Source organism: Carcharhinus amblyrhynchos, chromosome 21 (assembly GCF_965287045.1).
Source record: "Carcharhinus amblyrhynchos chromosome 21, sCarAmb.v2.hapA, whole genome shotgun sequence".
Classification (NCBI taxonomy): Eukaryota; Metazoa; Chordata; class Chondrichthyes; order Carcharhiniformes; family Carcharhinidae; genus Carcharhinus; species Carcharhinus amblyrhynchos.
The window spans coordinates 19928347-19953689 of record NC_137344.1 but is presented as its reverse complement, the minus strand read 5'-3'; the positions used below and the strand labels follow the sequence as shown (position 1 = coordinate 19953689).

Below are 25343 nucleotides of genomic sequence, written 5' to 3'. Positions count from 1 at the left end.
ACAAAATTATCCTGAAAATGTTATGTCAACAGCGATCTGGAGATAAGAAATATTGGATATTAGCTACTGGAGTCCAAAAATATGAAAATAGGGATTATTTCTTTGCAGGCAGTAATGCTGAGCAAATCGTCAGCCAAATGAATTTCTCCCATTAGTTTCAACCCACAGTACATCAAATCCAAATAAATCCTATTAGAGCCTTGAGAGACAGAACTAAAGATTACTCCAAATTTATTGATTCCTTGGTATTAAACCATGTGGCACCCAAGAGGAAAAAATAGTAGATGGGGCATGACTCCATATCAGATTTTGACAAACTAATTGATAAATATTAGGAACGTACATTACAAGCCAAGTTAAAGTAATGGTTGAAATCAAGTCATAGTCAAGTCGCAAACAAAAACAAGTCAACATACCAAGCCAAGTTAGGCTGCATGAAAAAGCAGCAATGCCATCCATGCAGGGAACTTTACATTCAGCAAACCTTGATATGTTTCTTGTTCCATCATATTAAATTACAAGGCTCAACATTTATCTTGGGTGGGGCATGTTTTGTTAGAATTAACTTAGCTAAAACTGTAAAGAGATCTTAATGGAATTTTGTTGTGCATCTGCTTTATTAGTTCAAAAAGAAGAAAACAGTTTTCTTTTTAAGAATTAACTTTTATTGCTTGACCTGTCATTAGGACACTCTATAACAAAAGGATTATTTTAGCACATACAGTAAATCTGATCTTATACAGTCATTGGGAACAATACAAAAATGGTCCTTGGATAATCTACATATTATCACGCTGTATTCTCACTTTGCAAATTTGTTTTGTAGGTAAGCTAGCTGAGGATATCTAATCCCCATATAAGATAGCTAAGGCAAACTACATCAAACCGTGGTCGTTTGTACGTACAGTTCTGATTGCACACAATAGTTAAAGCTTCAACTGCATCAGATTATTCAATAAACTCATTATCAGCTGCTTTATAATAAAATCATTTAGGTAAATAAAAACCTTAAGAATGTGCAGCAAGCCAAAAATCAATGTGCTAGGTGCCAGGGTTGTCACAGTAGGAAGATTTTTCTGAGAATGGTTTCAAAATTATTGGAATACTGCATTAATCTCACTCTTACTGGTAATTTATGATACTGGTAAACTCAACTGAGGAATGACATTCACCTAATTAGTCAATTTGTCTAAGATAACAGAAATATTAAACAAAGTACCAGATTTCACCTGTGCAAAATACTGGTCTACCTGGACAGGACACCTCCCATAAGCAGCAGCTGACTTAATTTTGTCTATACCAGGAATATCAAAATAAATTAGGCCAATACCTTTCATGCTTACTCTCGACTTTATTTCCTAGGGAGTTTAAAGTGATGAAACAGGAAATAGCTCTCATTAGGAAGTAGATTCCAATTCACCATCAGGCATTAAAAGTCTAAGTTACAGACTTCAATTAAGAAAAAGCTCAACAGATGCAATTCATTGCCACAGCCAGAAGAACTGGGCATGGCATTCCACGATTACTCGAGGCATTAATCGGATATCAAACAAAAATCAAATCTTTAGTTACTATAACTGCTTAATAAAATGGAATATTGGCCAATGCCAAGTGAAAGTCATCCTGCCCTCAACACAACTAGTATTTTTTCCAGAGATGTTTACAAAAGCATTTTCACCAATCTACACAGCATTATAAGGGAAGTGCACTGAAAAAACTGAAAGTAATATGCAAGTTATATTTAATCATTTGCACTGTGCGCATCAGAGATAGCTGAAGTGATTTTGCAACTTTTCACTTATCTCACTTAGCAATATTAGTGCATATTCTATCTGGCTTAATTCTCCATGGAAATGCAATACTTGCAGAGCAAAATCTACAGCCTATGTCCAACCCAACTCTCCAAGCAATTTAGTTTTAGCTTGCTGTACAATCCAAGCAATTATTCTAGTCTAAGTCATTCTATATAGAATAATGAATATAATTTGATCTAATTACAGCTGTGTGGAATTTGTAAAATGTGTGTGAAATAAGTGCACATGTAATACAAAGCTGTGAAATACTGAAATGTCATTAAGACTCAGCGAATGAGTTTCTTGCTTTCTTGAAAGCCTCAAAAAAAAATTGCATGTCATGCCTCACTAAAAAGCTGTTGTGGTACATTTCAGAATGCCAATGCATCGGCTAGTTCAGGATCAAACATCCAGTTTTTGGTTTCTGCCTTTTACTAGTGTGTCTGGGTGTATATTTGTGCAATATCAGCTGAGCTCTGGTGTATGCCAATAATGGAACAACAGCGCCAGCTACTGTGAGCTGCAAGGAAGTGCAACTATGATTAAACACAAAATAACACGGGTACTAAAAGCACTGCACCAACTTAAATGTCAGCCATTAATCTTCATTTAAATAGACACCATTTGCACCACTCCAGTTAAGCACAGGACAGTTACTTAATATGTAAACATGTCCAGCGCTATTAATAAGAACCAGGAAGCAGTGGATAGTTTATAAGCTGGGTCAGGACTGCAGAGGAATTAGGGATGCCATCGCCCAACCTTGTGCTACCAGTGCTGGTCAAGTACAAGCGCACACTGTACCAGTACCTGTGATGGTGGTACTGGCTTGTTACTAAAAGGAATGTTTACTTTTTTTTGCCTTGGAATGAAATTACATCTGGTTAATACATAAAATTTCATTTTTCAACCCTTTCACTGGCTCTGTCTCAGCAACAAATTGAAAGGCAACGCTGTGTAAAATTCGGGAGTCAATCCACAGGTTGTTATCTAGTCTGTATCAACTGGTTCTCATGGTCACAAGCAGGGTCACTTTATCACAATAGCTGTACTCAAGTCATTTGTTAAAAATCAGATAGTGTTGGCAATATAATACCGACATCTACACAAGATCGATCGTATTTCTAACTTTTCATTGTGTGATTGCCACTGACTGAGGATGATACTTCAAATTACATTTGTCTAGAAAAGAGCAACAATTGACATGGAAAGTATTTGTTGTCCTACTCCATGAAAGGACAATAATTTTCATAATATCATAAATTGAATCTGATCTGTAAAATCTATACTTTTACTTTGTGTCAGTAAAGTTAATACAAGCTTTTCAAATGAATGTGTTACATTTCTTGCCTGCAGAGAGCAAACCAATATATCTTCCTCTGTTAATCCATTCCTACAGAATTCAACACTGTATATCCATCTCAATTTAGGTTGCAGAAGTTTCTACTTATTCCAATAACTTCACTGCCCAGCAGAAAGCACAGTTCATGTGGAGCAAGACTATTCTAATTCCCTTGTTGCTGGAAATGGAATGGTACATTACAACTCCACGCAGTGCTCCATCATAACCAACAAAATGCACCAAAGAAAACCAAACTCAGCAACACAAAGTTCAGAAGTTACTATTGGTACAAGTCAAATTACACCCAAGGTTATTGGAATTCAGCTGCTGTTACGTTTGGAAGAGAAACAAAATGAAAAACGGCTCCACTAATTCTCCGTTCAAAGCATGCTTTGATACAGCCTTAGAACTGACATTGCAGAAATCTTGCAGTGGGCATCTGTACAAAATCGCTACCATTACCAAAATCTGTGCTAATCAAAATAAGGTCAGATCATCAAAAGGATTTCTGGCTGCCCAAGTAACAAGTTGACTCTTTAGCTAAACCCCATTAACCAAAGCATCACAAGTCCTAATGTAGCTGCAATTTTCTTGTTTTATTTGTACCAAACAAACCAACTTGTATTGTACGTAAATCAATACAAGCATACACTAACCTTTTCTCAAGCAAAGATTTGGCTGTCACAACCACTGCACAAAGACAAGCGGGTAAGTTTTGATAACTGGGAGACTACTAAATACAAGTCAGAAATTCCTGACAAAAATTAAAATGGGCTATCATTTTTTTGTAAAAACGTCTGAATGCAACTTAAATGTGCAAATGGAGTGACATGAATAAATTTGGCAAAAACACACAAGGCCGATATGATCCTCACTAAGCAAGACCTAAAACTACATAAAAGAAAATTCAACTTTAAATACTTTACAAATTGTTTCCAAAAAGGTTAAAATGTAACAATTATCTCAAAACTAAAACGTATGCAATGAAAAAGTCTAACATCTCAATTTGGGTGTTTTCTCCTTGAATCTAAACAAAAATTGTATTTTCAGAGCATGTTTATATTTAAGTGTTTTCAATCCTAGCCACTTTAGAATAAACACATTCTGTAGTAACCCACGTGGGTTTGAGCAGTCTTGAAAATAATTTTGAAGCCGTCGGGCCTACAACCCAAGATTTTCCATCAGTACACATTCATGGGATCCAAAACTCAAATGCACAACATCGCTTGAAACAGAGCGAGCTAAAGGGTTCAAAAATCCTCTGCTCATGTAACCAAATCAAAGCTTAATTATCTGGGTATCAACTACATTTTATTTAAAACAGCAGAGTTTTAATCTTTATAAACAAGAACCAAAGGGAAAGGTTCTACACACAAGCATCAAAGCAAAAAAAATCTTAACTGAAGCTGTATTGACTGTAGAAAGCTGGTGCAGTGAGAGAAAGACACAAAAGCAAATGTGGCACTGAATTCTACAAAGGGAATGCTTTCTCTGATGGATAGGAAGCTGTGGGACTGGTGGTGGTCTTGCCACAGGAAGCGGCATTTTAGACAGAAATGAGGCAGTTCGCTCTGGCAGATGTTACAGCGGAGGAGAGGATTTCAGACAGACAGCGATACGAAGCTGTTGTACTGCTGGATGTTTCGTTTGAGTATGTCAGAACAGGGGCCCAAGACACGTTCAAACCGAGGTCTGTCCAGTTTCACACACTTCAACGGACCACGTGCTACCACAGTAGCAGCGCGAGGACGGTTCATCAGAAGAGCAATTTCACCTGAGAAAAAGAAAAATTAACATTTCAAATCCATCCCGTGCTGAAAAACTGAAGCTTATGAGCTACAGAACCAAGTTCCTGTGCTCTTCATGACCAAGTGAATTTACTCTGCTTCACTATAACAAATTCAAGGCAAATCATCAAGTTTGATTCCAATTGTTATTTGTCAGACAATCTTCAACTGTGCTGAAGCTACATCACTTCAGTAGCCTACTGTTAGTGTCAGTAATCACAGTTTAGCAGCCAATATTCTCAGTTCCAAGGTCTACATAATTGAGAAACATTTTGGTTTTTAAAGAACAAAAATCAATCCCAGCTACCTTGATTTTTTTTTTAAACAAGTTCATTCATTACAACACTTATGGTATCAAACCCAAAGATTTCTATGGTATGACAAACTCACCAAAATAATCTGATGGCCCCAGTCTTCCAACTTCTACAAACTCTTCGTTTTCTGACCTGCGCTGTAACACAGCTGCTGTACCCTACAACACAAATTTTAATATAAAGTACATTTGAAGCATTAATATTACAAATGGTACTGTATATTCCTATATGACCTAATATACTAAACTTTGATCTTGGTGAACTGGAAGGTGAACCCCACAAGAAATACTTTGAAACATCTCTAGCAATACATTTTTTGATAATGGGAGTTTATGGCAAGTGAAAATGATCAGACTTATGGATATATTTATTGCTCTTAATACCAATAAAGTAACCTTATCTACTTTCAAACTAAAGAAAACACGGAGGAGGAATTTGGTCACTGGAAATTTGAGTAATTCAGAATAAAATCTGTGCGCAATTATTTTTCTGGGAATCCATGTTTAAATCACCAGGAATTACGTTTCTGCCTTGCCACAGTACCAAGCTTTAAAGAGCAAGCTTTAGTAAGAAATGACAGCTGATGTGACTGTGACAAAGATATTCCTCAATTTTTGACTTGTCTGTAATCACTGGCATAGGCCATTTTCCTCCAGAGCCTTGTCACTGTCATTTAGATGGGTGGACGTGGACATACATACACCTGGTTCCATCTTTATCTATCCAGTCATGGTCAGAAGTTCATCTACAATGGCTTCTTTTCCCACTTCCACAGTTATCTCCTTTTTCTGATTTATATACTTTCCCTCAGTGACATCATCTGAAAAAACATTTTCCTATGTAATCTTACAACACCAAAGTTCTAACTCACCAACATTTCTTTCAACCCAATCCCATCTTTAAATTGCCAGATTAGATGTCCCAACATCCAGAGGATGGGAAACATTTCTAACTAAACATTACAAAGGATAAACCCTAGTGTTCAGTGGGACACCAGAAATTCACGTTCCTAGCCATTGACTCTATTCCTCTTCTCGTTGGGTGTCTGAAACAGAACCAACTTTGGTGGCATACCTGAATCCAAAATGAGCTCCTGAGCACAGATCTGCACCAACGCCCCTGCCTCTGCCTGTTGTTGAAATCCTCATGCATGACTACTTCAGCGCACTCCTGACCTGGCTCCCCATGTATTTATTATCCAATGTAAACGCAAGGTCATCCAAAACTCTGCCCATGTCCTAACTTGCACTAAGTCGCATTCACCCATCACCCATGCAGGCTGTACTATTTCCATTACAAAATTCTCAGTGTCTTCAAATCCTTCCATGGCCATAACATCCCCCATCTCTGGAACCTCCTCTAGTATTGCAGTCCTCAGACATCTGTGCTCCGCTAATTCTTTGATGTTTGAAATCATTGGAATTTTAATTATTCCAACTTTCCCTAGATATTCTAACAATTTAAACAATATGCACCAAAAATAAAATCAGTGGCAGAAAGGAAAATTACTTGTGTAAAGATCCATCAATCTTCATAAAAGAAAAAAGTTGGGATGAGCAAAATTTATAAATTGCTATTGGTCACATTCCTTTAATGGCTATAAATGTAAGTGTAGACATACAAGACATACAAATATATTCTAGCATAACAGACAGCTAGTCCATGCAATATTTCATTCTCAAATGTGTTATTTCCTATATTTTAATTATTCATACCTCTAAAATAATGAAAAATTCATCGCCAGGTTCTCCTTGCACCACAATCTTCTGTCCATCTTCAAACTGTACTGGCTCCAAAGCATCAGCCACAGTTAAACGCTCCCACTTATCCAGAGATTCTGAAAGGAAGAACTTCCCTTTACACTTTGAACAAAATGAATTTAAAAGCTTTTTTCTTCATCTGTAAGCCTTTGTATAATGGTTTATAAGATTTACAAAAATCTTGCAAAATGCTGACGTCATAATCTCCCTGTACAGTATTAACCCTAGTCTTGTTCAAGTTATTGCTTTGCCCAGTTATTACAATTTGGCTATACACCGTGGCAAATTTTACAGGTTTTTTTTGTCAGTTCTAGGTAGGAACACCCCACTTTAGAGAGAGCGATCCACAGTGGGGGTAAAATAAAAATTCAGTACAGTTCCATGACAGAAGCAGCAGGACAGGTATTTTAGTAAGATGAGATGTTAAACCGAGTACTTGCTTATCCGTTAAGATCGGCGGAAAATAACTCATGGCACTTTTTTCCAAACAGGAGCATTCAAGTTTGTGCAAGCCAAGAATTCAATCAATACAGATTAACTAATCATACATCTCAGTCCTATTTGTACCACACTGCTGTGTGCAAATGGATTGAAGAACTTTGGGACTATTTCAAATGTGAATGCAACTTCTTACTTCAATCTGCTTTAAAATTGTGGTGCTGGTCAAGTTTTTGCACATAGAAGACCAAAGGATACATTTTCTGCTTACCTAAAATGGAGACCTTACTGAGAAACTCTTCATACATCTTTCTCTTTCTCAATGTACTTCCCTATAAAAGTAAACATTTTAATAATTCAACACTTTAAACAGCTACACTTTTTAGCAATTTTGCTCAAAATATTTAAAATTGTAATTCTTTAGCAGAACTGGTATATAGGAAAGATAACTTAAAGAATACCTGTATTTAAAGGGCAACTACAAACTCATGTACATTTTGCATATACTAGGCAGTCAACTGTGATGTTGTACACATGAAGCCAAGACAAAAAGAGTTTTCAGGTGAAGCAAATTGACAGTCAGGTGGTGAAGTGATAATTTCACTACATTTTTGTATTATTTCAAATGAAATAGCAAAATTACAGCAATTATGACAGCAGAGAAACAGACAAACTTTACTGCAATTCCAACTAAACAACTGAGAGGTACATAAGAAGCAGTACAATCCCACCAATAACGGAAGATTAGAATCCTATCATAACAAGCTTACAATGGCTGGGTTCATAATAAATAGGGCCACAAGAGTTTAATGTACAAGTTGGCACAAATGTGAATTCTGAAGTTTTTTTTTAAGACCTTAAATGCAAACATAAGAACATTGGGAAATAGGAAACACATTAAAAAGACGAGGCAGCACAATGGGACAGTAGCTAGCATGGCTGCCTCACAGAGCAAGGAACCCAAATTCAATTCCAGCTTTAGGGGGCCGCGTGGAGTTTCATTCTCCCTGTACCTATGTGGGTTTCCTCCAGGTGCTACGGGGATAGGGCCTGGATAGAATCTTCTGTTGGGAGAGTGGTGCATAGAATTCCTGCAATGCAGAAGGAGTATGATTCTATGATAAAAGGTGCACTCCCTGCATAGTAGGGTGTGACAAGTGGAAATTAGCTATGAACAAGGACTCCCTTCACTCTTCCTCCTTCTGCAATCACTTGCTAACAATTATTGATTGTCCACCTAAGAAACTCAGTGTTACTGATCATGGGTCCTGTGGGCCCTTGTGCAGCTGCTAAATTGCATCTCTGACCATGCAGGTGTTGCCAGGTGAACACTCAGGTATTCCTTTCTCATGTCCACTACTGGGCTGTGTCTTGTGGTCAGCAGTGCTAGAAGAATTGTTCCCCCCTCAGTCAGGAGGTTCCTCCAAGTAGGTCTCTTCTGAGCAACAGTCTCCCAGGTGTTAATGCCTATGTTGCATTCCTCAATGTCATCTGCAAACTGAAGTTCCACGGGCAATAGCAGTCATTTTCTTCTTGATTTTCAACTGGTTGAGGTTGAAACGTTTTCCTCTATCCTGTAGACCATATTCACTGCCCTGAGAAGCTTGTTCTAGAAAAGGTGAAGGGTAGTAGCAATTGAAGATGGAGAAAAGGGTGAGGGCAATGACACTTCCCTGCTCGACTCCAATCTTGGTCACAAAAGATTTCTTGTCTCATTTCCATTGGTGAGGGCTGTCACTGATATCTTGTCATAAAGGTGTCTGAGGATGTTATGAATTTCTTTGGGCAGCCAGCCTTTGACAATATCTTCCAATGCACTTCTCAATTAATTGATTCAAAAACCTTGTCAGAATAACGAAGGTCATGTATGGGTGAAGGCTATGTAGAGTAGTTGATGTTACTCTTGGTATTTCTCTTGACGTTGTTGAGCAGTGAAAATCACATCCACTATTTCATGGTTTGGTCAAAATGCTTTCAGAAATAACTGGCTTTATGGAAGGATTAGTTCAGAGACTGGGAGAAGGTGGCTAGATGGAGAATAGGGAGATTTCCCAGTAGTTCCTGTGTTCCACTTTGCCAGGTTGACAGAAGCAATCATTGAAACCTGAAAATTTTTCAGAGTTGTAAAATAATGGGTTTTGATAATGTGAATAAGGAAATACTACTACCTCCAATTGGAGAATCACAAGACAAGGTGCCAAGAAAATACAGTATGAAGGGTGTTGACATTTATTTACATGTTTTGCCACAGGGAACTGGTGCAAAAACACTGCATCTTTAAAGGGGAAAATAGGCTATGTTTTGAAGCAGAGCAAAATACAGGATAATTATATGATTAATTTTGGATTCCTCCAGCCAAAAGCCAACACAGACACCATGCTGGATCAAATAGCCCCTTTCTGCACTGTAAATATCAATGATTTTTCATTTGGGGTGGATGCATACATATATAGAGTGCAGAAAGGATTACAAAGGGAGTATTTGTTTGGTTTTATTGCAACTAACAAACTCCAGTGACAAATGTGTTGACTAAAAAAAGACAATAAAAGCCAAACGTAATTCAATTCAAAAATGTTCGTTTATAGTAAGCCAGGTGGTATAACTTTGTGTAATCTGTCTTACCATTAAGATTCTCCTATAGCTGTCTCGGTCAATACCCCACAATTTCACATTGGTCTTTGCACGGACAGTTGCTGCTCTTGGGGTTCCATAAATCAGTGCAAGTTCTCCAAAACTGCCACCCTCTCCAATGCTGGTCACCCATTCATTGTTAACATAAACCTAAAGCAAAAGGATGCAGCAAAACAATAATCAAATCAAAATTAGTTTCAACTGTCAATACTGAAGTTCAACTTCTCAAAAACCAGTTATGAGGCAGTGTGTCAATATCAAAAGACAAATGGAATTAACCTGTTCAGTTCTACTGGAAACATTTTAGAAGGAATAACCTGATAACACCATTATTAATTCAGCTCATTTCATAAGTTCTACTGCTATTGAGAAAAATTACATTTTTAAAAATCTGAACATCCAACTAGCTTGCTGAAAAGTATTACACAGTCTATTTTTATAAAGCTGGAATGGCAGGAAGTGGCACTTTTTTAAAAAAAAACTAACTGGATTTTACTAGATATCATCATGGTACCTAATCTATGACTTACACTGGCAATCTAGAAACATTATTGTTACCAAAGCAATAGAGATGCTACCTATAATAAAAGTCTCCATAATGGTAACATACTCAGCTGTACCACTTATATCACACTTGTGATCAAGTGACATGAGTGACTCATAGCAACTTCCCAGAAAATTCTGTCCTGAATGCTTCTGTAAAAGGGGGAATCACTGTCATCAACATTTGATCACTGTTTCATACATCTCAAGCATTTCATTCAGCCAGAAACAAACTATTTACCAACAGGAATACTTTTAGGGCGGGGAAAATACATTTTCAATCTTTCATGCTTAACTGTCTAAAAAGCATAGCTGCTATTCTGTCAATGTGTTGCTGCTGAAATTGTACGTGACTACAGCACAAAGTCATATTTATAAGCAAATAGTTTACACATTTTTGCACCTGTATGCCACCATTTTGATACGGTTAATAATTTGACACCAGATTTATTGTATATCAACAAGTCCATCTCCAAATTGAAGAAATCCATCCAAGAAGAAGAAAACAATAACGCAATGCAATGGATGTACCTCTGTACGCCCATTTTGAAACCGTAGTCTCAGGTTTTAAAAATAGGCTCTACTGTATTATGCTGAGTCATTGGGCAGCCTGCAAACTTACATCCATCTCTCCTTGATCAATGACGTAGAAGTTATCCCCTTCATCACCTACAGGAACAGAGAAACGCCGTCAAAACCACTTCATAGTATAACACCCCAATGACAATTCAGATCTATTTTAAGGATTAAAAAAAACTTCCTTCCCCGTCCCCAAAGCAAGTTATCTACCCTCAACACTGCCTCATCCCACTCCTCACAGCAACCAAGTTTGAAATACTCTTAGCATGAAATAAAAGTTTGGGCTGAAAAGTTCAAAGTAAATTTCTGACTTTCAAACCACTTCATCCACTGAACAAGAAATTAAATAGCTGCTTTCTCCCACCCACAAATACATTTCCCCTTTCAAGGCACCCACTGGTTTTGAAGAGAATCAATGTGACACATCACAGGAGGCTATTCAATTCGTCATGCCCATCTATGCCAGATCATTAAAAAGTCTATCCAATGGTCCTATATCCCCCATCAGTACTCAGGCTTGAAAACTTCCCATGCAAATACATATCCAATTTCCTTTCGAAAATGATTGCATTTGCTTCCATCTCCCTTTCATGCGGTGAATTCCAGAGTTCAACAACTCACTGCATAATTAAATTTGTAAATTTTCTTAAATCCACACCTGCTGGTTGCTGACCCTCCTACCACCGGAAACAGTTTATTTACATTACCAAGTCCACCCTTCAAGATTTTGAACACCCTTTAACAAACTTCCCCCTTTCCCTCCCTGTTCCAAGGAGGACAACCCAGTTTCTCCACTTGAGATTTTTCCTCCTAGGTACTGATTTTAATAAAAATGGGTCTGTAGAAGGGTCATATGCAGTCAAAATTTAATTGTTTCTCGCTTCACAGATGCTGCCAAACCTACTGAGTTTATCCAGCATTTTGTTTTTATTTCAGATTTCCAGCATCTGCAGTAGTTTGCTTTTATGCTACCTTTTAATAAATCTCGTCTACTCCTTTATTAAAGTCTTTGCATTCTTTTTGGCTATAGCTGCCCCTCACTGGCTCCCGTAACGCAATTCATTTTATCATTTGCACCTCCGCAAGTGGTTACGTTTTTTCTTCCCAATGACTGGTTGTTACACACCTCAATTCCTCCTACTTTTATGGGATCCAAGGAAAATCGGCAAGTTGGATCCAAAACTGGCTCAAAGGAAGTCGAAAAGATCAATGGTTAATGGGGGTTTTTGTGACTGGACAGCTGTTTCCTGTGGGATTCCACATGGCTTGTTACTAGGCCCCTTAATTTTTGTGACATTAATCAATGATTTTGACTTACAAGTTTGTAGATGATACAAAAACTAGCTATGTGCATGATAAAGAAAGCTTCAATATGCAAGATGATATCAATGGACTAGCCTGGTGAGTGGACCAGGTGGACCAATGGTGTTCAATCTGAGAAGTAGGAGATAATGCTTTTGGGGAAGGCTTGCAAGATGAGCAAACCCACAATAAATGGTTGGATACCAAGAGGTGTAGAAGAACAGAGGATTTGGAGTGCATGCACACAGATTTCTGAAGGTGGTGAAACAGTTAGATAAGTTGTTCACAAAAGCATTCAGGATACTTGTCTTTATTGAAAAAAAAAGACAGAATGTAAGTTGGGAAGCCGCAGCTAGAGAACTGCACTACAGGAAAGATAGCGGATTGCATCAGAGAGAGTCTTGAGGAGATTTATGGAGTATGCCTAAACAGAAGAATTTTAGTTGTGACGAAAGAATGGGTCAGGCTAGGGTTGTTATTCTTGAAGCAGAGGACTAATCGAAGTGTATAAAATTAGACAGGATGGAGATAGAAACGATAAGAAGGTCCTGTTACCCCCAGGGGTCCATATCATAAACAAGCAGCACGGTAGCAAAGTGGTTAGCGCTGCTGCCTCGCAGCAGTAGGGCCCTGGGTTCAATTGCCAACTCAAGTTACTGTTTGTGTGGAGTCTGCATTCTTCGTGTCTGCGTGGGTTTCCTCTGGGTGCTCTGGTTTCCTTCCACAGTCCAAAGATGTGCAGGTTAGATGGACTGGCCATGCTAAATTGCCCCTTAGTGTCAGGGGAACTAACTAAATGCATGGGGTTATAGGGAAAGGGATTGTGGTTGGTGCAGACTTGATGGGCTGAATGGCCTCCCTCTGCACTGGAGGATTCTATGATCTAAATGCCTTGCAGTTAAGATATAGGAAAGTTTAGAGGGGATTTGAGGGAAAAATACTTTCACCCAGAGGGTGGAGAGGATCTGGTACTTCTGAACCTGAAATAATAGAAAACCTCATTACAGCTAAGTGGTAGTTGGATAAGCACTCAAAGTGCCATAACCTTCATGGCAACCAACCAACAGCTGGAAAGTGGGATTGAGCTAGAATGCTACTGGAGTGCCAGCACAAATAGAAAAGGGCCTAATTCCAATGATTGTTATCTACTTCACCCTTCCTAGTCATAACTAAAGTGTATCAATGTTATTTTCTTTCAAATGTATCCCTGTATACTTCCTTCTTCCTGATTTATTATTTCTGTTGTGCTTTGAGTTATCTGAAAGTTATTTTGAGTAAACATTCCAAGATAAAGAGTGCTACACAATTTTGAAGGTACCCAGTAAGGAACAGAACTGGGAAAAATACTAAGCTATTGTATCACTCTGCAGAACTTGGGATAGAGGCGAAACCTTGGGGTGGATAAAGGTTGATGAGAAGAATCCCTTTGAACATGGGCTGGTCCAGAGAAAAACCTAAAAATCATAACTATCTTCATTTTGACTCCATCCATATTTACATTTAGAACTACATCAAGCAGGGGCACAAACATAAAAGATGAGCTTGATTGCTCACAACTGATCTCAGATCTGGACACAATCTACTTTCAAATTATAAAAAGATAGCCTTTTACCTTGCTGAATGACTGTTTCGCCAGCAATGTAAGTGACTGGAAACATGGCATCAAAAATATCACTAAGAAATAAAAAATAAATAATGTCAAAAATTGCTTCTCAGAATTATTTTAACAAACATAACTATGGCAGAAGTAGGTGTTGTGGTATTGTCACTGGACTCGTAGTGCTCTGGGGGCCCGGATTCAAATCCCACCACAGCATATGGTGGAATTTGAATTCAATCAATAAAAATCTGGAATGGAACTATTGTAATAAAAATCTACCTGTTTCACTTCAGGGAAGAAAATCATCCTTACTTGGTTTGGTCTACACGTCACTCCAGACTTTGGCACACTGTAGATGACTCTTAAATGCTCTCTGAAATGGCCTAACAAGCCATTCAGTTCATCAAAGCACTGGAAGGAAACCAAATAAGGAAGGAATGCAAATGTACCACCCAGCATTGACCTCAGCACTGGAAACAAGAGCAAACTCAGCCCTATCAACCCCACAAACACCTCTTTGCTAACGAATGTGCTGAATTGGGAGAGCTGTTGCACAGTTTACAACAACCTGATACACAGAATCATATTTAATGCCCCAAACATCACAATCACCATCCCTGGATACATCCTGTTCCATTAGCCAGAAACAGCCATCAGAAGTGATGGGACTGTGGTATACAATCAGAAGGGAGTTACCATGAAGTCGTCAACATCGATTTCAGAGCCCATGAGGTCTCATGGCATCAGCTCCAACATGGGCAAGGAAACCTCCTACTAATTACCACAAACTACCTCTCAACTGATGAATCAGTACTTCTCTATGTTGAGCATCATTTGAGGGGGAAACACTGAGGGTGACAAAGGTGCAGAATGCACTCTGGGTGAAGGACTTTAATGTCCAACACCAAGAGTGGCTCGGCAGCACCATTACAGACTGAGCTGGCCAAGTCCAAAAGGACACAACTGCAGCTGAAGGAATCAAAAGGGAAAACGTACTTGACCTCATCCTCACCGACCTGAATGCATCTGTCCATGACAGTATGGCCAGGAGTGACCACCACACAGTCCTTGTGGAAATAAAGTCCCATCTTTACATTGACAAGACCCTTCCTGTTCTGTACCACTATTACTGTGCTAAATGGGATAGATTTATAATAGATCTAGCAATTCAAGACTGAACAGAGGTTATGTGGGCCATTAGCAGCTGCAGAATTATACACAACCATAATCTTATCTTCATATCCACTACTCTACCTCTACCACCAAGCTGGGGATCAACCCTGGGTCTCTTGCACTCTGCGCTGAACATGTCAGCAGCAGCAGCACCAGGCATACATAATAATGAAATGTCAACCTGGAGAACCTACGCCACAGATTATAAGCAGCAAGCGTGCCAAACCGCACAAGCAGCAAGCATTAGATTTAAGCTCTACAATCCTATCAAATCCAGGCATGAATGGTGGTGGACAATTAAACAACTCACTGGTTCCACAAATATCCCCAACAATGATGAGAAAGCCAACACATAAGGCAAAAGATAAGGCTGACACATTTCCAACAATCTTCAGCCTGAAATGCCAAGTGGATGATTTATCCCAGCCTCCTCCAGAGGTCCCCAAAATTACAAATGCCAGACTACAGTAAATTCCATTCACTGTGATATCAGGAAACAGCTGAAGGCACTAGATACTGAAAAGGCTACAAGCCCTGACAAGATTCTGATACAGTAATGAACACTTGTGCTCCAGAATTTGCAGCAGACCAAGCCAAGGTGTTCCAGTAAATCTACAACACTGGCATCTTCTCAGCAAGATGGAAAATTGCCCAGATATGTCCTGTACACAGAAAATGGGACAAATCTAACCCAGCCAATTACCACCTCAAAAGTCTACACTTGACATCAATAAAGTGATAGAAGACATTCAACAATACAATCAAGCTGTACTTAACTGAGCAACAGCCTGCTCACTGACACTCAGATGGATACTGCCTGACCTCACTTCAGCTTTAGTTCAAACATGGATAAAAGAGCTGAACAGCAGAGGTAAGATGAGTGATGGCCCTTGACATTTGACTAAGTGTAACATCAAGGAGCCCTAGCAACACAAGGTCAATGGGAATCGGGGAAATTTTCCACTGATCGGAGCTATTCCTAGCCAAAAGGAAGATGGCTGTGGTTGTTAGGAGATCAATCATAGTTCCAGGGCATCACTGCAGGCATTCCTCCGGGTAGTGTCCCAATCTCAATCTTCAGCTGCTTTACTATCAATGTCTTCCTTCTACCATAAGGTCGAAATTGTGCAGTCATCAGCCACCATCCCAATGTTCAGCATCATTTGTGACCCCTCAGACACTGAAGCAGTCCATTTCCAAATGCAGGAAGACCTGGACAATATCCAGGCTTGGGCTGACAAGTAACATTTACATGCCAAGTACCAAGCAAGGACCATCTCCAACAACAGAAACCCCATAATTTTCAATAGCAATAGCTTTGCTGAACATCCATTAGCAACATTCTTGGGGGGGGGGGGTTACCACTGACAAAACTGAACTGGACTAGCCATTTAAATACAGCTACAAGAACAAGTCAGAAACTAGGAATCTTACAGCAAGTAACTCTTGTTTATCATCTACCATGGAATGCTCACCAATTGCCTGGATGAATACAACTCCAACAACACTCGAGTTTGACACTATCTAGAGCAAAGCAGTTACTTAATTTCATCCCACCCGGAAACATTCACTCTTTCCACCACCGATGTACATATTGCCACCACTGTGCAATCTAGAAGCACTGCAGAAACTCACCAAGACTCATTATACAACACTTTTCAAATCCACAACCACTACCACCCAAAAGGAAAATTTGCGAGGGAACACCACCGCCTAGAACTTTCCCGCTAACCCATACACCATCCTGACTTGAAAATATATTGCTGTTCCTTCATTGTCACTGGGTAAAAATCCTGGAACTCCCTCTCTAACAGCACTGTGCTTGTATGCATATCACATGGACTGCAGCAGTAAATGTAGCAGCTCACAACTACTTTTAAGGGCAATTGGGGTTGGGCAATAAATGCTGGTCTCATCAGTGACATCCATGTCCCATGAATTAATAAAAAAGATAGCTGTCAAAAGGTCTGAAGTGAAGGCTAAGCTCGCTGTTGAAATAAAATTCATCTTGCTATCGTCCCATTAGTACCCATTCCTATCAGAACAATACAGCATTTAAAGTTTGGAGCAACATTCGCTCTAAGCTGCACAGCTTTATAGCTGGCGGCAACTTGGGAATAACTGTGCAGACCTCTCACTAGTATTTCCTTTTAACTGACCATGTTTGTGCAGCCACAGAAAAAGATTTGAAGGTAGCAAGTTTTTAAATTTTAGTCTGTACAAAATAAAAAAGGAACATTGTTGAGGAGTATCTGTAGAAACCATATATCACTATCTTCACAATTTCTGGCCGAGAGACTTAATTAGTGGGATTGCAAAGGGAGAAGGGAATAATAGGTGAAGATCAAAACTGCAATTCAAGTCCCTAGATGTCAACACAAAAAAGGTAAAAATATGAGAAACCTCACAAAATACTCTGCAAAATATCTACGGTTGATGTGTCGGATGATTGGAGGATAGCGCACGTTGTTCTGTTGTTTAAAAAAGGCTCAAAAAGTAATCTGGGAAATTATAGGCTGGTAAGTTTCACGTCAGTAGTAGGTAAATTATTGGAAGGAGTACTAAGAGATAGGATCTACAAATATTTGGATGGACAGGGATTTATTAGGGAGGGTCAACATGGCTTTGTGCTTGGTAGGTCATGTTTAGCCAATCTATCAGAGTTTTTCGAGGTAAGGAGGAAAGTGGATGAAGGGAAGGCAGTGGATATTGTCTACATGGGCTTCAATAAGGCCTTTGACAAGGTCCTGCATGGGAGGTTAGTTAGGAAGGTTCAGTCACTAGGTATACATGGAGAGGTAGTAAATTGGGTTAAGACACTGGCTCAAATGAAAGAAGCCAGAGAGCGGTAGTGAAGGATCACTTCTGAGTGCAGGCCTGTGACTAGTGGTGTGCCACAGGGATCAGTGCTGGGTCCATTGTTGTTTGTCATCTATATCAATGATCTGGATGATAATGTGGTAAATTGGATCATCAAATTTGCTGATGATACAAAGATTGGAGGTGTAGTGGACAGTGAGGAAGGTTTTCAAAGCTTGCAGGGGGATTTGGACTAGCTAGAAAAATGGGCTGAAAAATGGCAGATGGAGTTTAATGCAGACAGGTGTGAGGATTAGCACTTCGGAAGAACAAACCAAGGTAGAACATACAAGGTAAATGGTAGGGCACTAAGGAGTGCGTGGAGCAGAGGAATCTGGGAATACAGATACATAATTCCCTAAAAGTGGCGTCACAGATAGATAGGATCGTAAAGAGTACTTTTGGTACATGGCCTTTATAAATCAGAGTATAAGAGTTGGAATGTTATGGTGAGGTTGTTAAGGCATTGGTGAGACCGAATTTAGAGTATTGTGTGCAATTTTGGTCCCCTAATTACAGGGAGGATAGTAACAAGGTGAAAGAGTGCAGAGAAAGTTCACAAGGATGTTGCCAGGACTAGAGAAACTGAGTTACAGAGAAAGGTTGAATAGGTTAGGACTTTATTCCCTGGAGCGTAGAAGAATGAGGGGAGATTTGATAGAGGTGTATAAAATTATGATGAGTATAGATAGAGTGAATGCAAGCAGCTTTTTCCACTGAGGCTAGGGGAGAAAAAAACTAGAGGACATGTGTTAAAGATGAAGGGGGAAAACGTTTAAAGGGAATAATGGGAGGGGGCGGGGGGGGCACTTCTTCACACAGACTGGTGGGAGTGTGGAATGAGCTGCCAGATGAAGTGGTAAACGTGGGCTCACTTTTAATATTTAAGAAAAACTTGGACAGGTACATGGATGAGAGGGGTGTAGAGGGATGTGGTCCAGGTGCAGGTCAGTGGGACTAGGCAGAAAAATGGTTCGGCACAGCCAAGAAGAGCCAAAAGGCCTGTTTCTGTGCTGTAATGTTCTATGGTTCTAAAATGACTCAATATCGCATTTTTTCCAAGTTCAAGTTAATCACAAATTCCTGGGGTAGTCTCTAGTCAGTAATCAATTTGCCCTGGTACGTTTGGTGCAGGCTGTGGAAATCAAAAGACTTAACATACATTGTTACATTCAAGACCCTCCCACGACACAGACTACCTTGCATTTATACAGCGACTACATCATCAGGAAGACATTTCAAACGCTTCTACAATTGAATTATTTTTAATGTATTATGTTGGTGCATAAAGATAAATTAAATGAATAGCCAGCAAAACTTTGTTATGTGATTTAGCTGAAAGAAGAATATTGGCCAGATTGCCCATCTCTCTACAAACAGGGTTAAGATTTTGTTTATCCACCTGAGCAGGAAGGGATATTTATGCAAATAATTCTAAAATGAAACTTGAGCCCAAAGATTTTTGATTCAGTAATGAGTTTCAATCAACTCAATCAATGAAGCTAACGTGGACAAGAATAAGTTCTATAACAAAGGAAATTATCTTTGCAATCAGTTAGAACCTCAAATCAGAAATGCCTCACCTTCTTTCATTGTCATCCAAATGTGAGAAGAGCACATTCTTTTCAATGGCCTTAGCCAAGGCAGCCATAGTCTTGTAATCCTTAGGAATTACCTACAGTTATAAAATAAGCATATTCTGCTTTTAATAGGTAACTGAGAACAAAAGATTAAAATAGTAAAATATTATTGAGTAGAGTTTCTGTTTTGGACAATTTAAGGAAAGTGTTTTCAAAACTGTGCTGGTCAGGCAACAGATCAGGTTTCCATAAAATGCACTGACACAATCACAAATGTAAAATCTACAACCAACGTCTGCAATTGATTTCCTTTTGCTTTCCTTTTTCCATCAAAAAGTACTCAATGCATTAAGGGTGTCAAGCATTTTAAAAAAGCATCCAGTCATTCTCTTTGATTGATCCGATTTAAAAGGCACTGAGAACGACACCAGAATCTACATTGAATCATTTGGTAGCATCTCGTATACACTAGTCGGTTTCATAGTAAATTAAGCATTTCTTGATGCACTGAAAGTTTTGAAATTGACACACGAGTATCTACACACTTAAGAAAATGATTGTAATTTTAAAAAGTTTCAGCCAGCGGTAGAAATCTTGCAATTTTGACAGTCTGCATGGACTATTTTGTCGGTCTCTCCTGATTAGGATACTTATCTGGCAGGGGAGGGTCAACAATCAGGCAGATTGATCTCCAACACTGGGATAGAGTCAATGATCGGGTAGCCGATGAGGTACAACAAAAATATTGCACGATAGCTTTAAAAAAATTGTATCTCTGTGTTTTGCTAAGATAAAGCATCAAATCAAGCCCAAGATAGGGTGCAATGCCTCATCTTGTCAGCTTAGATCTTGTTTGTTTCTCTTGTAGGGACCATAATTTGAATTTGTTTTTTTTTGGATGGGATAAAAAAGAATTTTCTCCTGATCGGCTAAATTAAATTTCAAACCAGTATAAAAATTTATGGAACACAAACAAGTGTTTTTAGGCACTACTCACTTACAGTTAACTTCCTCCAATCTGTTACACCAACAGCGCCTGTCTGGATTAGACTGATATTACTAACTGAAACTCTACCCTTCGTCTTACAATCAAATGTCACAGTTCAGAAGTAACTTCACTGCATGATCTGTGAAACTTGCTTTGAAATGGTAATTAACTAGTATACAACCTGAAGTAACCAAGCAGTGGAAGGGAGCTTACACAATACCAGTGAATTATCTGTCAAAGAATTATTCTGAACATAATATAGTCTGTATAGGATTTGTTTCTACCTTTCTCACATATGATGCAGCATCTTCCTCAGTGTAAACCTCAGCACTAATTGCCCCACGTCGTCGACGCCCCTTCACTACCGGATTCATGGGTGGAGGTGGAGAAATTTCATCCTCACGCGAATCAGATCGAGAACCTGATTTCTGCTGATTGTGCATCTGTTTGGCCTCCTCCTTTTTTGAGAAGAAATAAAGAAAAAAAATGTTACTCTCAGTTTCAGCACAAACACAACGGATTGAATGGCCTCTGAATGATTCAATTATTCCTTAAGCAAAAGTATCATAATCCATGGTTTGTATTAAATCCTTGCCAAATTATTTTTCTAATACTGCATAACAACCATAAGCTCAATAAAAAATTTGCTTGCAAGATATGAAGCCAAATATGAAAAAGAAAAATATGCACAGTTATCTGAAGGAACTGCAAACGATGGCAGTTTTGCAAAGATTTTAAAACTCAGAACTCTTCCCAATATTCTGACTTGTTTACAAGGCAAAGAAAGTTCAATCTGATAGGCAGACCAATGCTTCCTTCAAATTTAGACCGGATGCTATATGCAAAGATCAACTGACTACACCTCTCGATCTCTAAATTGATAGTAAACAGACATTGAAACTATATAATTCGAATTAAAGACCAAGATAGGTTCAGGAAGTAGTAATATAGAATTCAGGTTCATGCTCATGTGTTACAGCTGGACTATTAAGCCGCACAATAAAAGCATTGACAGTCATTTCTGCCCAAGTTTAAGCAATTCCTGATTAAAGGACTGTAAATTAAAATCAAAACAAGACACAATGCACCACCCTGCCTGCTTCAGAACATGAAATACGCTGATAAAACGTGCATAATTCACTTTACAATTACAGAACCTCATTATCTGATTTAATATCACATGTATTTCCTGCTTTTGGCAGAAAATTCCTGTCCAGGTTAATTTTATGCCCAAATCAAAATTTCACAAGCAGGCACTACAGGTCAACATGTGTCTGTTCATCCATAATTAAAAATTATGCACTCATACAACTTCTAAAATAATGACTCAGATTTTTACAAACAGCAGCAAAGAAACAGTGCTTACTGCTGCCCTCAAAGAAATTTGCCCACAAAGATTTAGTGGGCTTTTAGTGCATCAGTATCGCCACAGGTTCCCAAGCTGTGAATCATGACACCACTGGACAAGAAACTGGGGTTGCAAAATTTCCCCCTTTTCTGGGGCAGCAATGATCAACAGGGAGCAGAGTCTAGGACCAAACAGAACTCTTGCAATGGGCCTCTTTGATGGAATCACAACTCTGACAACAATCAGGATAATTATTGTCAGATCTGCTGAAGCCAATACCCATTTTGCTACCTTGCTATTTTGTTCCATTTTCAGATAAACTCTAGATGGATAATTCATTTATTAACCATTTTACAGAAAGCAAAATTACAAAAAGCAAAATAAAGATTAGGGGACACTCTTTGAATTAAGATAGAAGCTGTTATTTTAAAGTCATGGAAACATTAACTCTAGGGAATGATAAAAATTTTTTTTTAGAGCTACAGAAATTTCCTGTAGTAATTATAACTTAGAATAAATGTTCAAAAGTTAGTTCTCCCTCACTCAACAACATTTTAACATTTTCAAAAGCGAGAGCGGAGCTTAAATTTGAAGTACTAACACAACTGCCAGTGTTGGTTCCACCACAATGACTACACTAGTGGACCCTGCGGAAGAGCAACTTCCGGATTTCCACATTCGTGGAATACATAAATTGCAGTCAGTTTTACACTGTACAATGCAAGCCAATACTGACAGTTTCACTGCAAATTCTGGGTCATTATATCTCTGATAGATGGGCAAAAACCAAATCATTGAAAATGCACCAAAGCAAATTTGTTCACTCGCACCTTCACCCTACCACCTCTAACTGAAAGATCCAATTCTTAAAATAAACTTTTTAATAAACGAACAATTTAAATTCACTCACAGATGGTCTTTTCTTAAATTTAAGTAGCTACAGTTTTTTTAAAAACCTGAAGACATCAACTTCTTCAGAAACCGTGGATTTTAACATGACAACTCCATTAGCTGATCTTTGAAATTATTAGATGTTACAGCCTAGAAGTAGATCACTCAGTCCATCATGCTTATATTGATTCTTTGAAAGAGTTGTCTAATTTAATCTCACACCTCGCTTTCTCCCCATAACCCTGCAAATTAAGGCTCAAGTTCATATCCAATTGCTTTTGACACATCCTGTGGAATCTGTTTTGAACAGTAGTAACACTGCTGTATTCCAGATCTTAAACTTTTTTTAAAAAAATCTAACTTCTCCTCCAGTTCTTTTGCTGATTATTTTAATGGCAATCCTTGGCTTTAGACCCATTTGCCAGGACAGCCTCTCCCTCCTTCCATGCCAAAATCCTTCAATTTTGAATACTTCTATTAGGTCTCCAACTAACCTCCTCTGTTTGAAGGAGAATCACAACTTTCCTATTTCTCCACATAACCGAAGTCTCTCATCCCTAGTATCAGCATATTATATGTTTTCTCTACCCTATTCAGGTCCTTGACATCCTTCCTAAAATGTGGTGCCCAAAAATGAAAACAAATAAGCATAATAATTTTCATTGGCTTAGCACGACTTTAGGTTTTGTATTCAGTGCCCCTATTTTCCAAGCCAAGTATCCTATCACCTTACTTTTCCACCTTCAAAGGTTTGAGATTGTACATAACTGGTCCTTCCACTCTTGTACCCACTCAAAGTAGTACTATCTAGATAATATTATCCCTCAATGTTGTTCTTCCCAAAGTGCAACACTTCGCTTATTTGTATTAAATTGCATCTACTAAGAATCTTTCTTCCCACGTCTATGCCCTCGTGAATGCTGTTCACTATTTACCATGTCGCTTAATTTTGAATCATTCATTAACTTTGAATTTGTTTATTTATATAAAGAAAAGCTATGATTCAAACAATCTCTGGGATAATCCACTACATACTTCTCTTTAGTCAGAGGAACGTGTATTCATTGCTGCTGCTTGACTCCTTATCCTGCAGCCAATTACAAAGCCAAGTTACCACTGTTTCGGTTAACATCACGTGCTTCTGTTTTCCAAAGAAGACTGCTACATAGCTCTTCATGAACTGGCTTTTGAAAGTTCACATCTGCTGTACTACCATCACCAACATTCTAATTTTATCAAAGACCTCCATCAGGTTGGTCAGATTCAATTTGCATTTAGCAAATGCACAGTGGTTACTAACCAAGACTTCTCCAAGTGGGAATTAATATTTTCCTTGATCATGTAGTAGCTTTCCTATGACTGTCAGGTCATACTTACCAAGCTTATCGTTATATTTTTTAAAAATCAGGGGTGCAAAATTTGCAATGCTTATATTCTTCAGTAGCACTCAAACATCCAAGAAAGTTGATCTAGTTAAAGAGCCAGAGAACAAATTTCAAATACATACTTCATCAGTAAATTTAACGTGAAGTATTTACCAAATTGCAAGATGAGGGCATTGAGAGAAAACAGTTTAAGAATGGGGCGGGGAATATTCATTGATTTAATTCTGAAACCTTCACTGATTGAAAGATTTCTGTTATCATTTGTACTTGCACAAGTCAGAATGTAAACATTCTAGTCAGCGATGGTTTCATTTTATTATACAAGATTCAGGGATAAAGAAAATTAAAAATCACAAATCTAAGAACATGGGAGACAGTCAACTGACCCCATGATGTCTGCGTTGGCTCTTTGAAAAATACATCAGTTCCAATCCTCAGGTCTTTGCCATCAGCCCACAGAACTTTCCATTTCAAATCAAAGTTCTTAAAAATGACTGGATCTTGCTGCACCTAACGTTTTAGGCACATTCACAACCTGCTCAGAACTAGTGTGTAAATACTGGAAATTCTTGAGATCTGGTCATTTTGACTGGGGCTAGGTGCTATGTTTCAGCAATTGTGCAGAATCAGGGTAAGAGATCAAGGGAATTCTGTGCAACTATTTTTTACTTGGAAAGTTGGTGTTAGATTGTTTCAGGCAAATTGTCAGGAAATTCCAGGCCAATATTCCCTTCAGTTACTGACAAACAAATGTGATGGCTTGGAATTCCCTATCATTAAACAAATGTGACTTCTGTGAAAATGATTGTCAATCATTTTAAGTAATATTTGGATAGTTCTTCCTCCTCCCAGATTAGAAATTGTTACAATACACCAATGCTTCTCAATTTTTCTCCCTCTTTGACCTCATTCTGAAGCTTGAAGACTGCTGCAACTCATTCAGTGCTCCATGGCAAGCATTGCTGCCCCAGAGCCCACGACCCCAAAATTTCATCTTGCGACCCAACTGGGAAACACTGAATTACATGTG

At 38.6% G+C, this 25343-nt stretch overlaps 1 protein-coding gene across 2 annotated transcripts in view; it reads right to left on the bottom strand.

The window, feature by feature from the left end:
* Nucleotides 1-4424: 4424 nt before the first annotated feature.
* LOC145356699 (cAMP-dependent protein kinase type I-alpha regulatory subunit) overlaps nucleotides 4425-25343 on the bottom strand; it is a 48696-nt gene continuing 27777 nt past the window's right edge. For both annotated transcript variants that reach the window (XM_080209595.1, XM_080209594.1), the window contains exons 2-10: nucleotides 20974-21147; nucleotides 19705-19796; nucleotides 14102-14163; nucleotides 11231-11277; nucleotides 10057-10215; nucleotides 7706-7766; nucleotides 6952-7073; nucleotides 5313-5394; nucleotides 4425-4909 (exon numbers count right to left, since the gene is read on the bottom strand). In XM_080209595.1, coding sequence (XP_080065721.1) covers nucleotides 4737-4909; nucleotides 5313-5394; nucleotides 6952-7073; nucleotides 7706-7766; nucleotides 10057-10215; nucleotides 11231-11277; nucleotides 14102-14163; nucleotides 19705-19796; nucleotides 20974-21132 — 957 coding nt within the window. In that variant the 5' untranslated portion in view covers nucleotides 21133-21147 and the 3' untranslated portion in view covers nucleotides 4425-4736. The remainder of the gene's footprint in view (nucleotides 4910-5312; nucleotides 5395-6951; nucleotides 7074-7705; nucleotides 7767-10056; nucleotides 10216-11230; nucleotides 11278-14101; nucleotides 14164-19704; nucleotides 19797-20973; nucleotides 21148-25343) is intronic.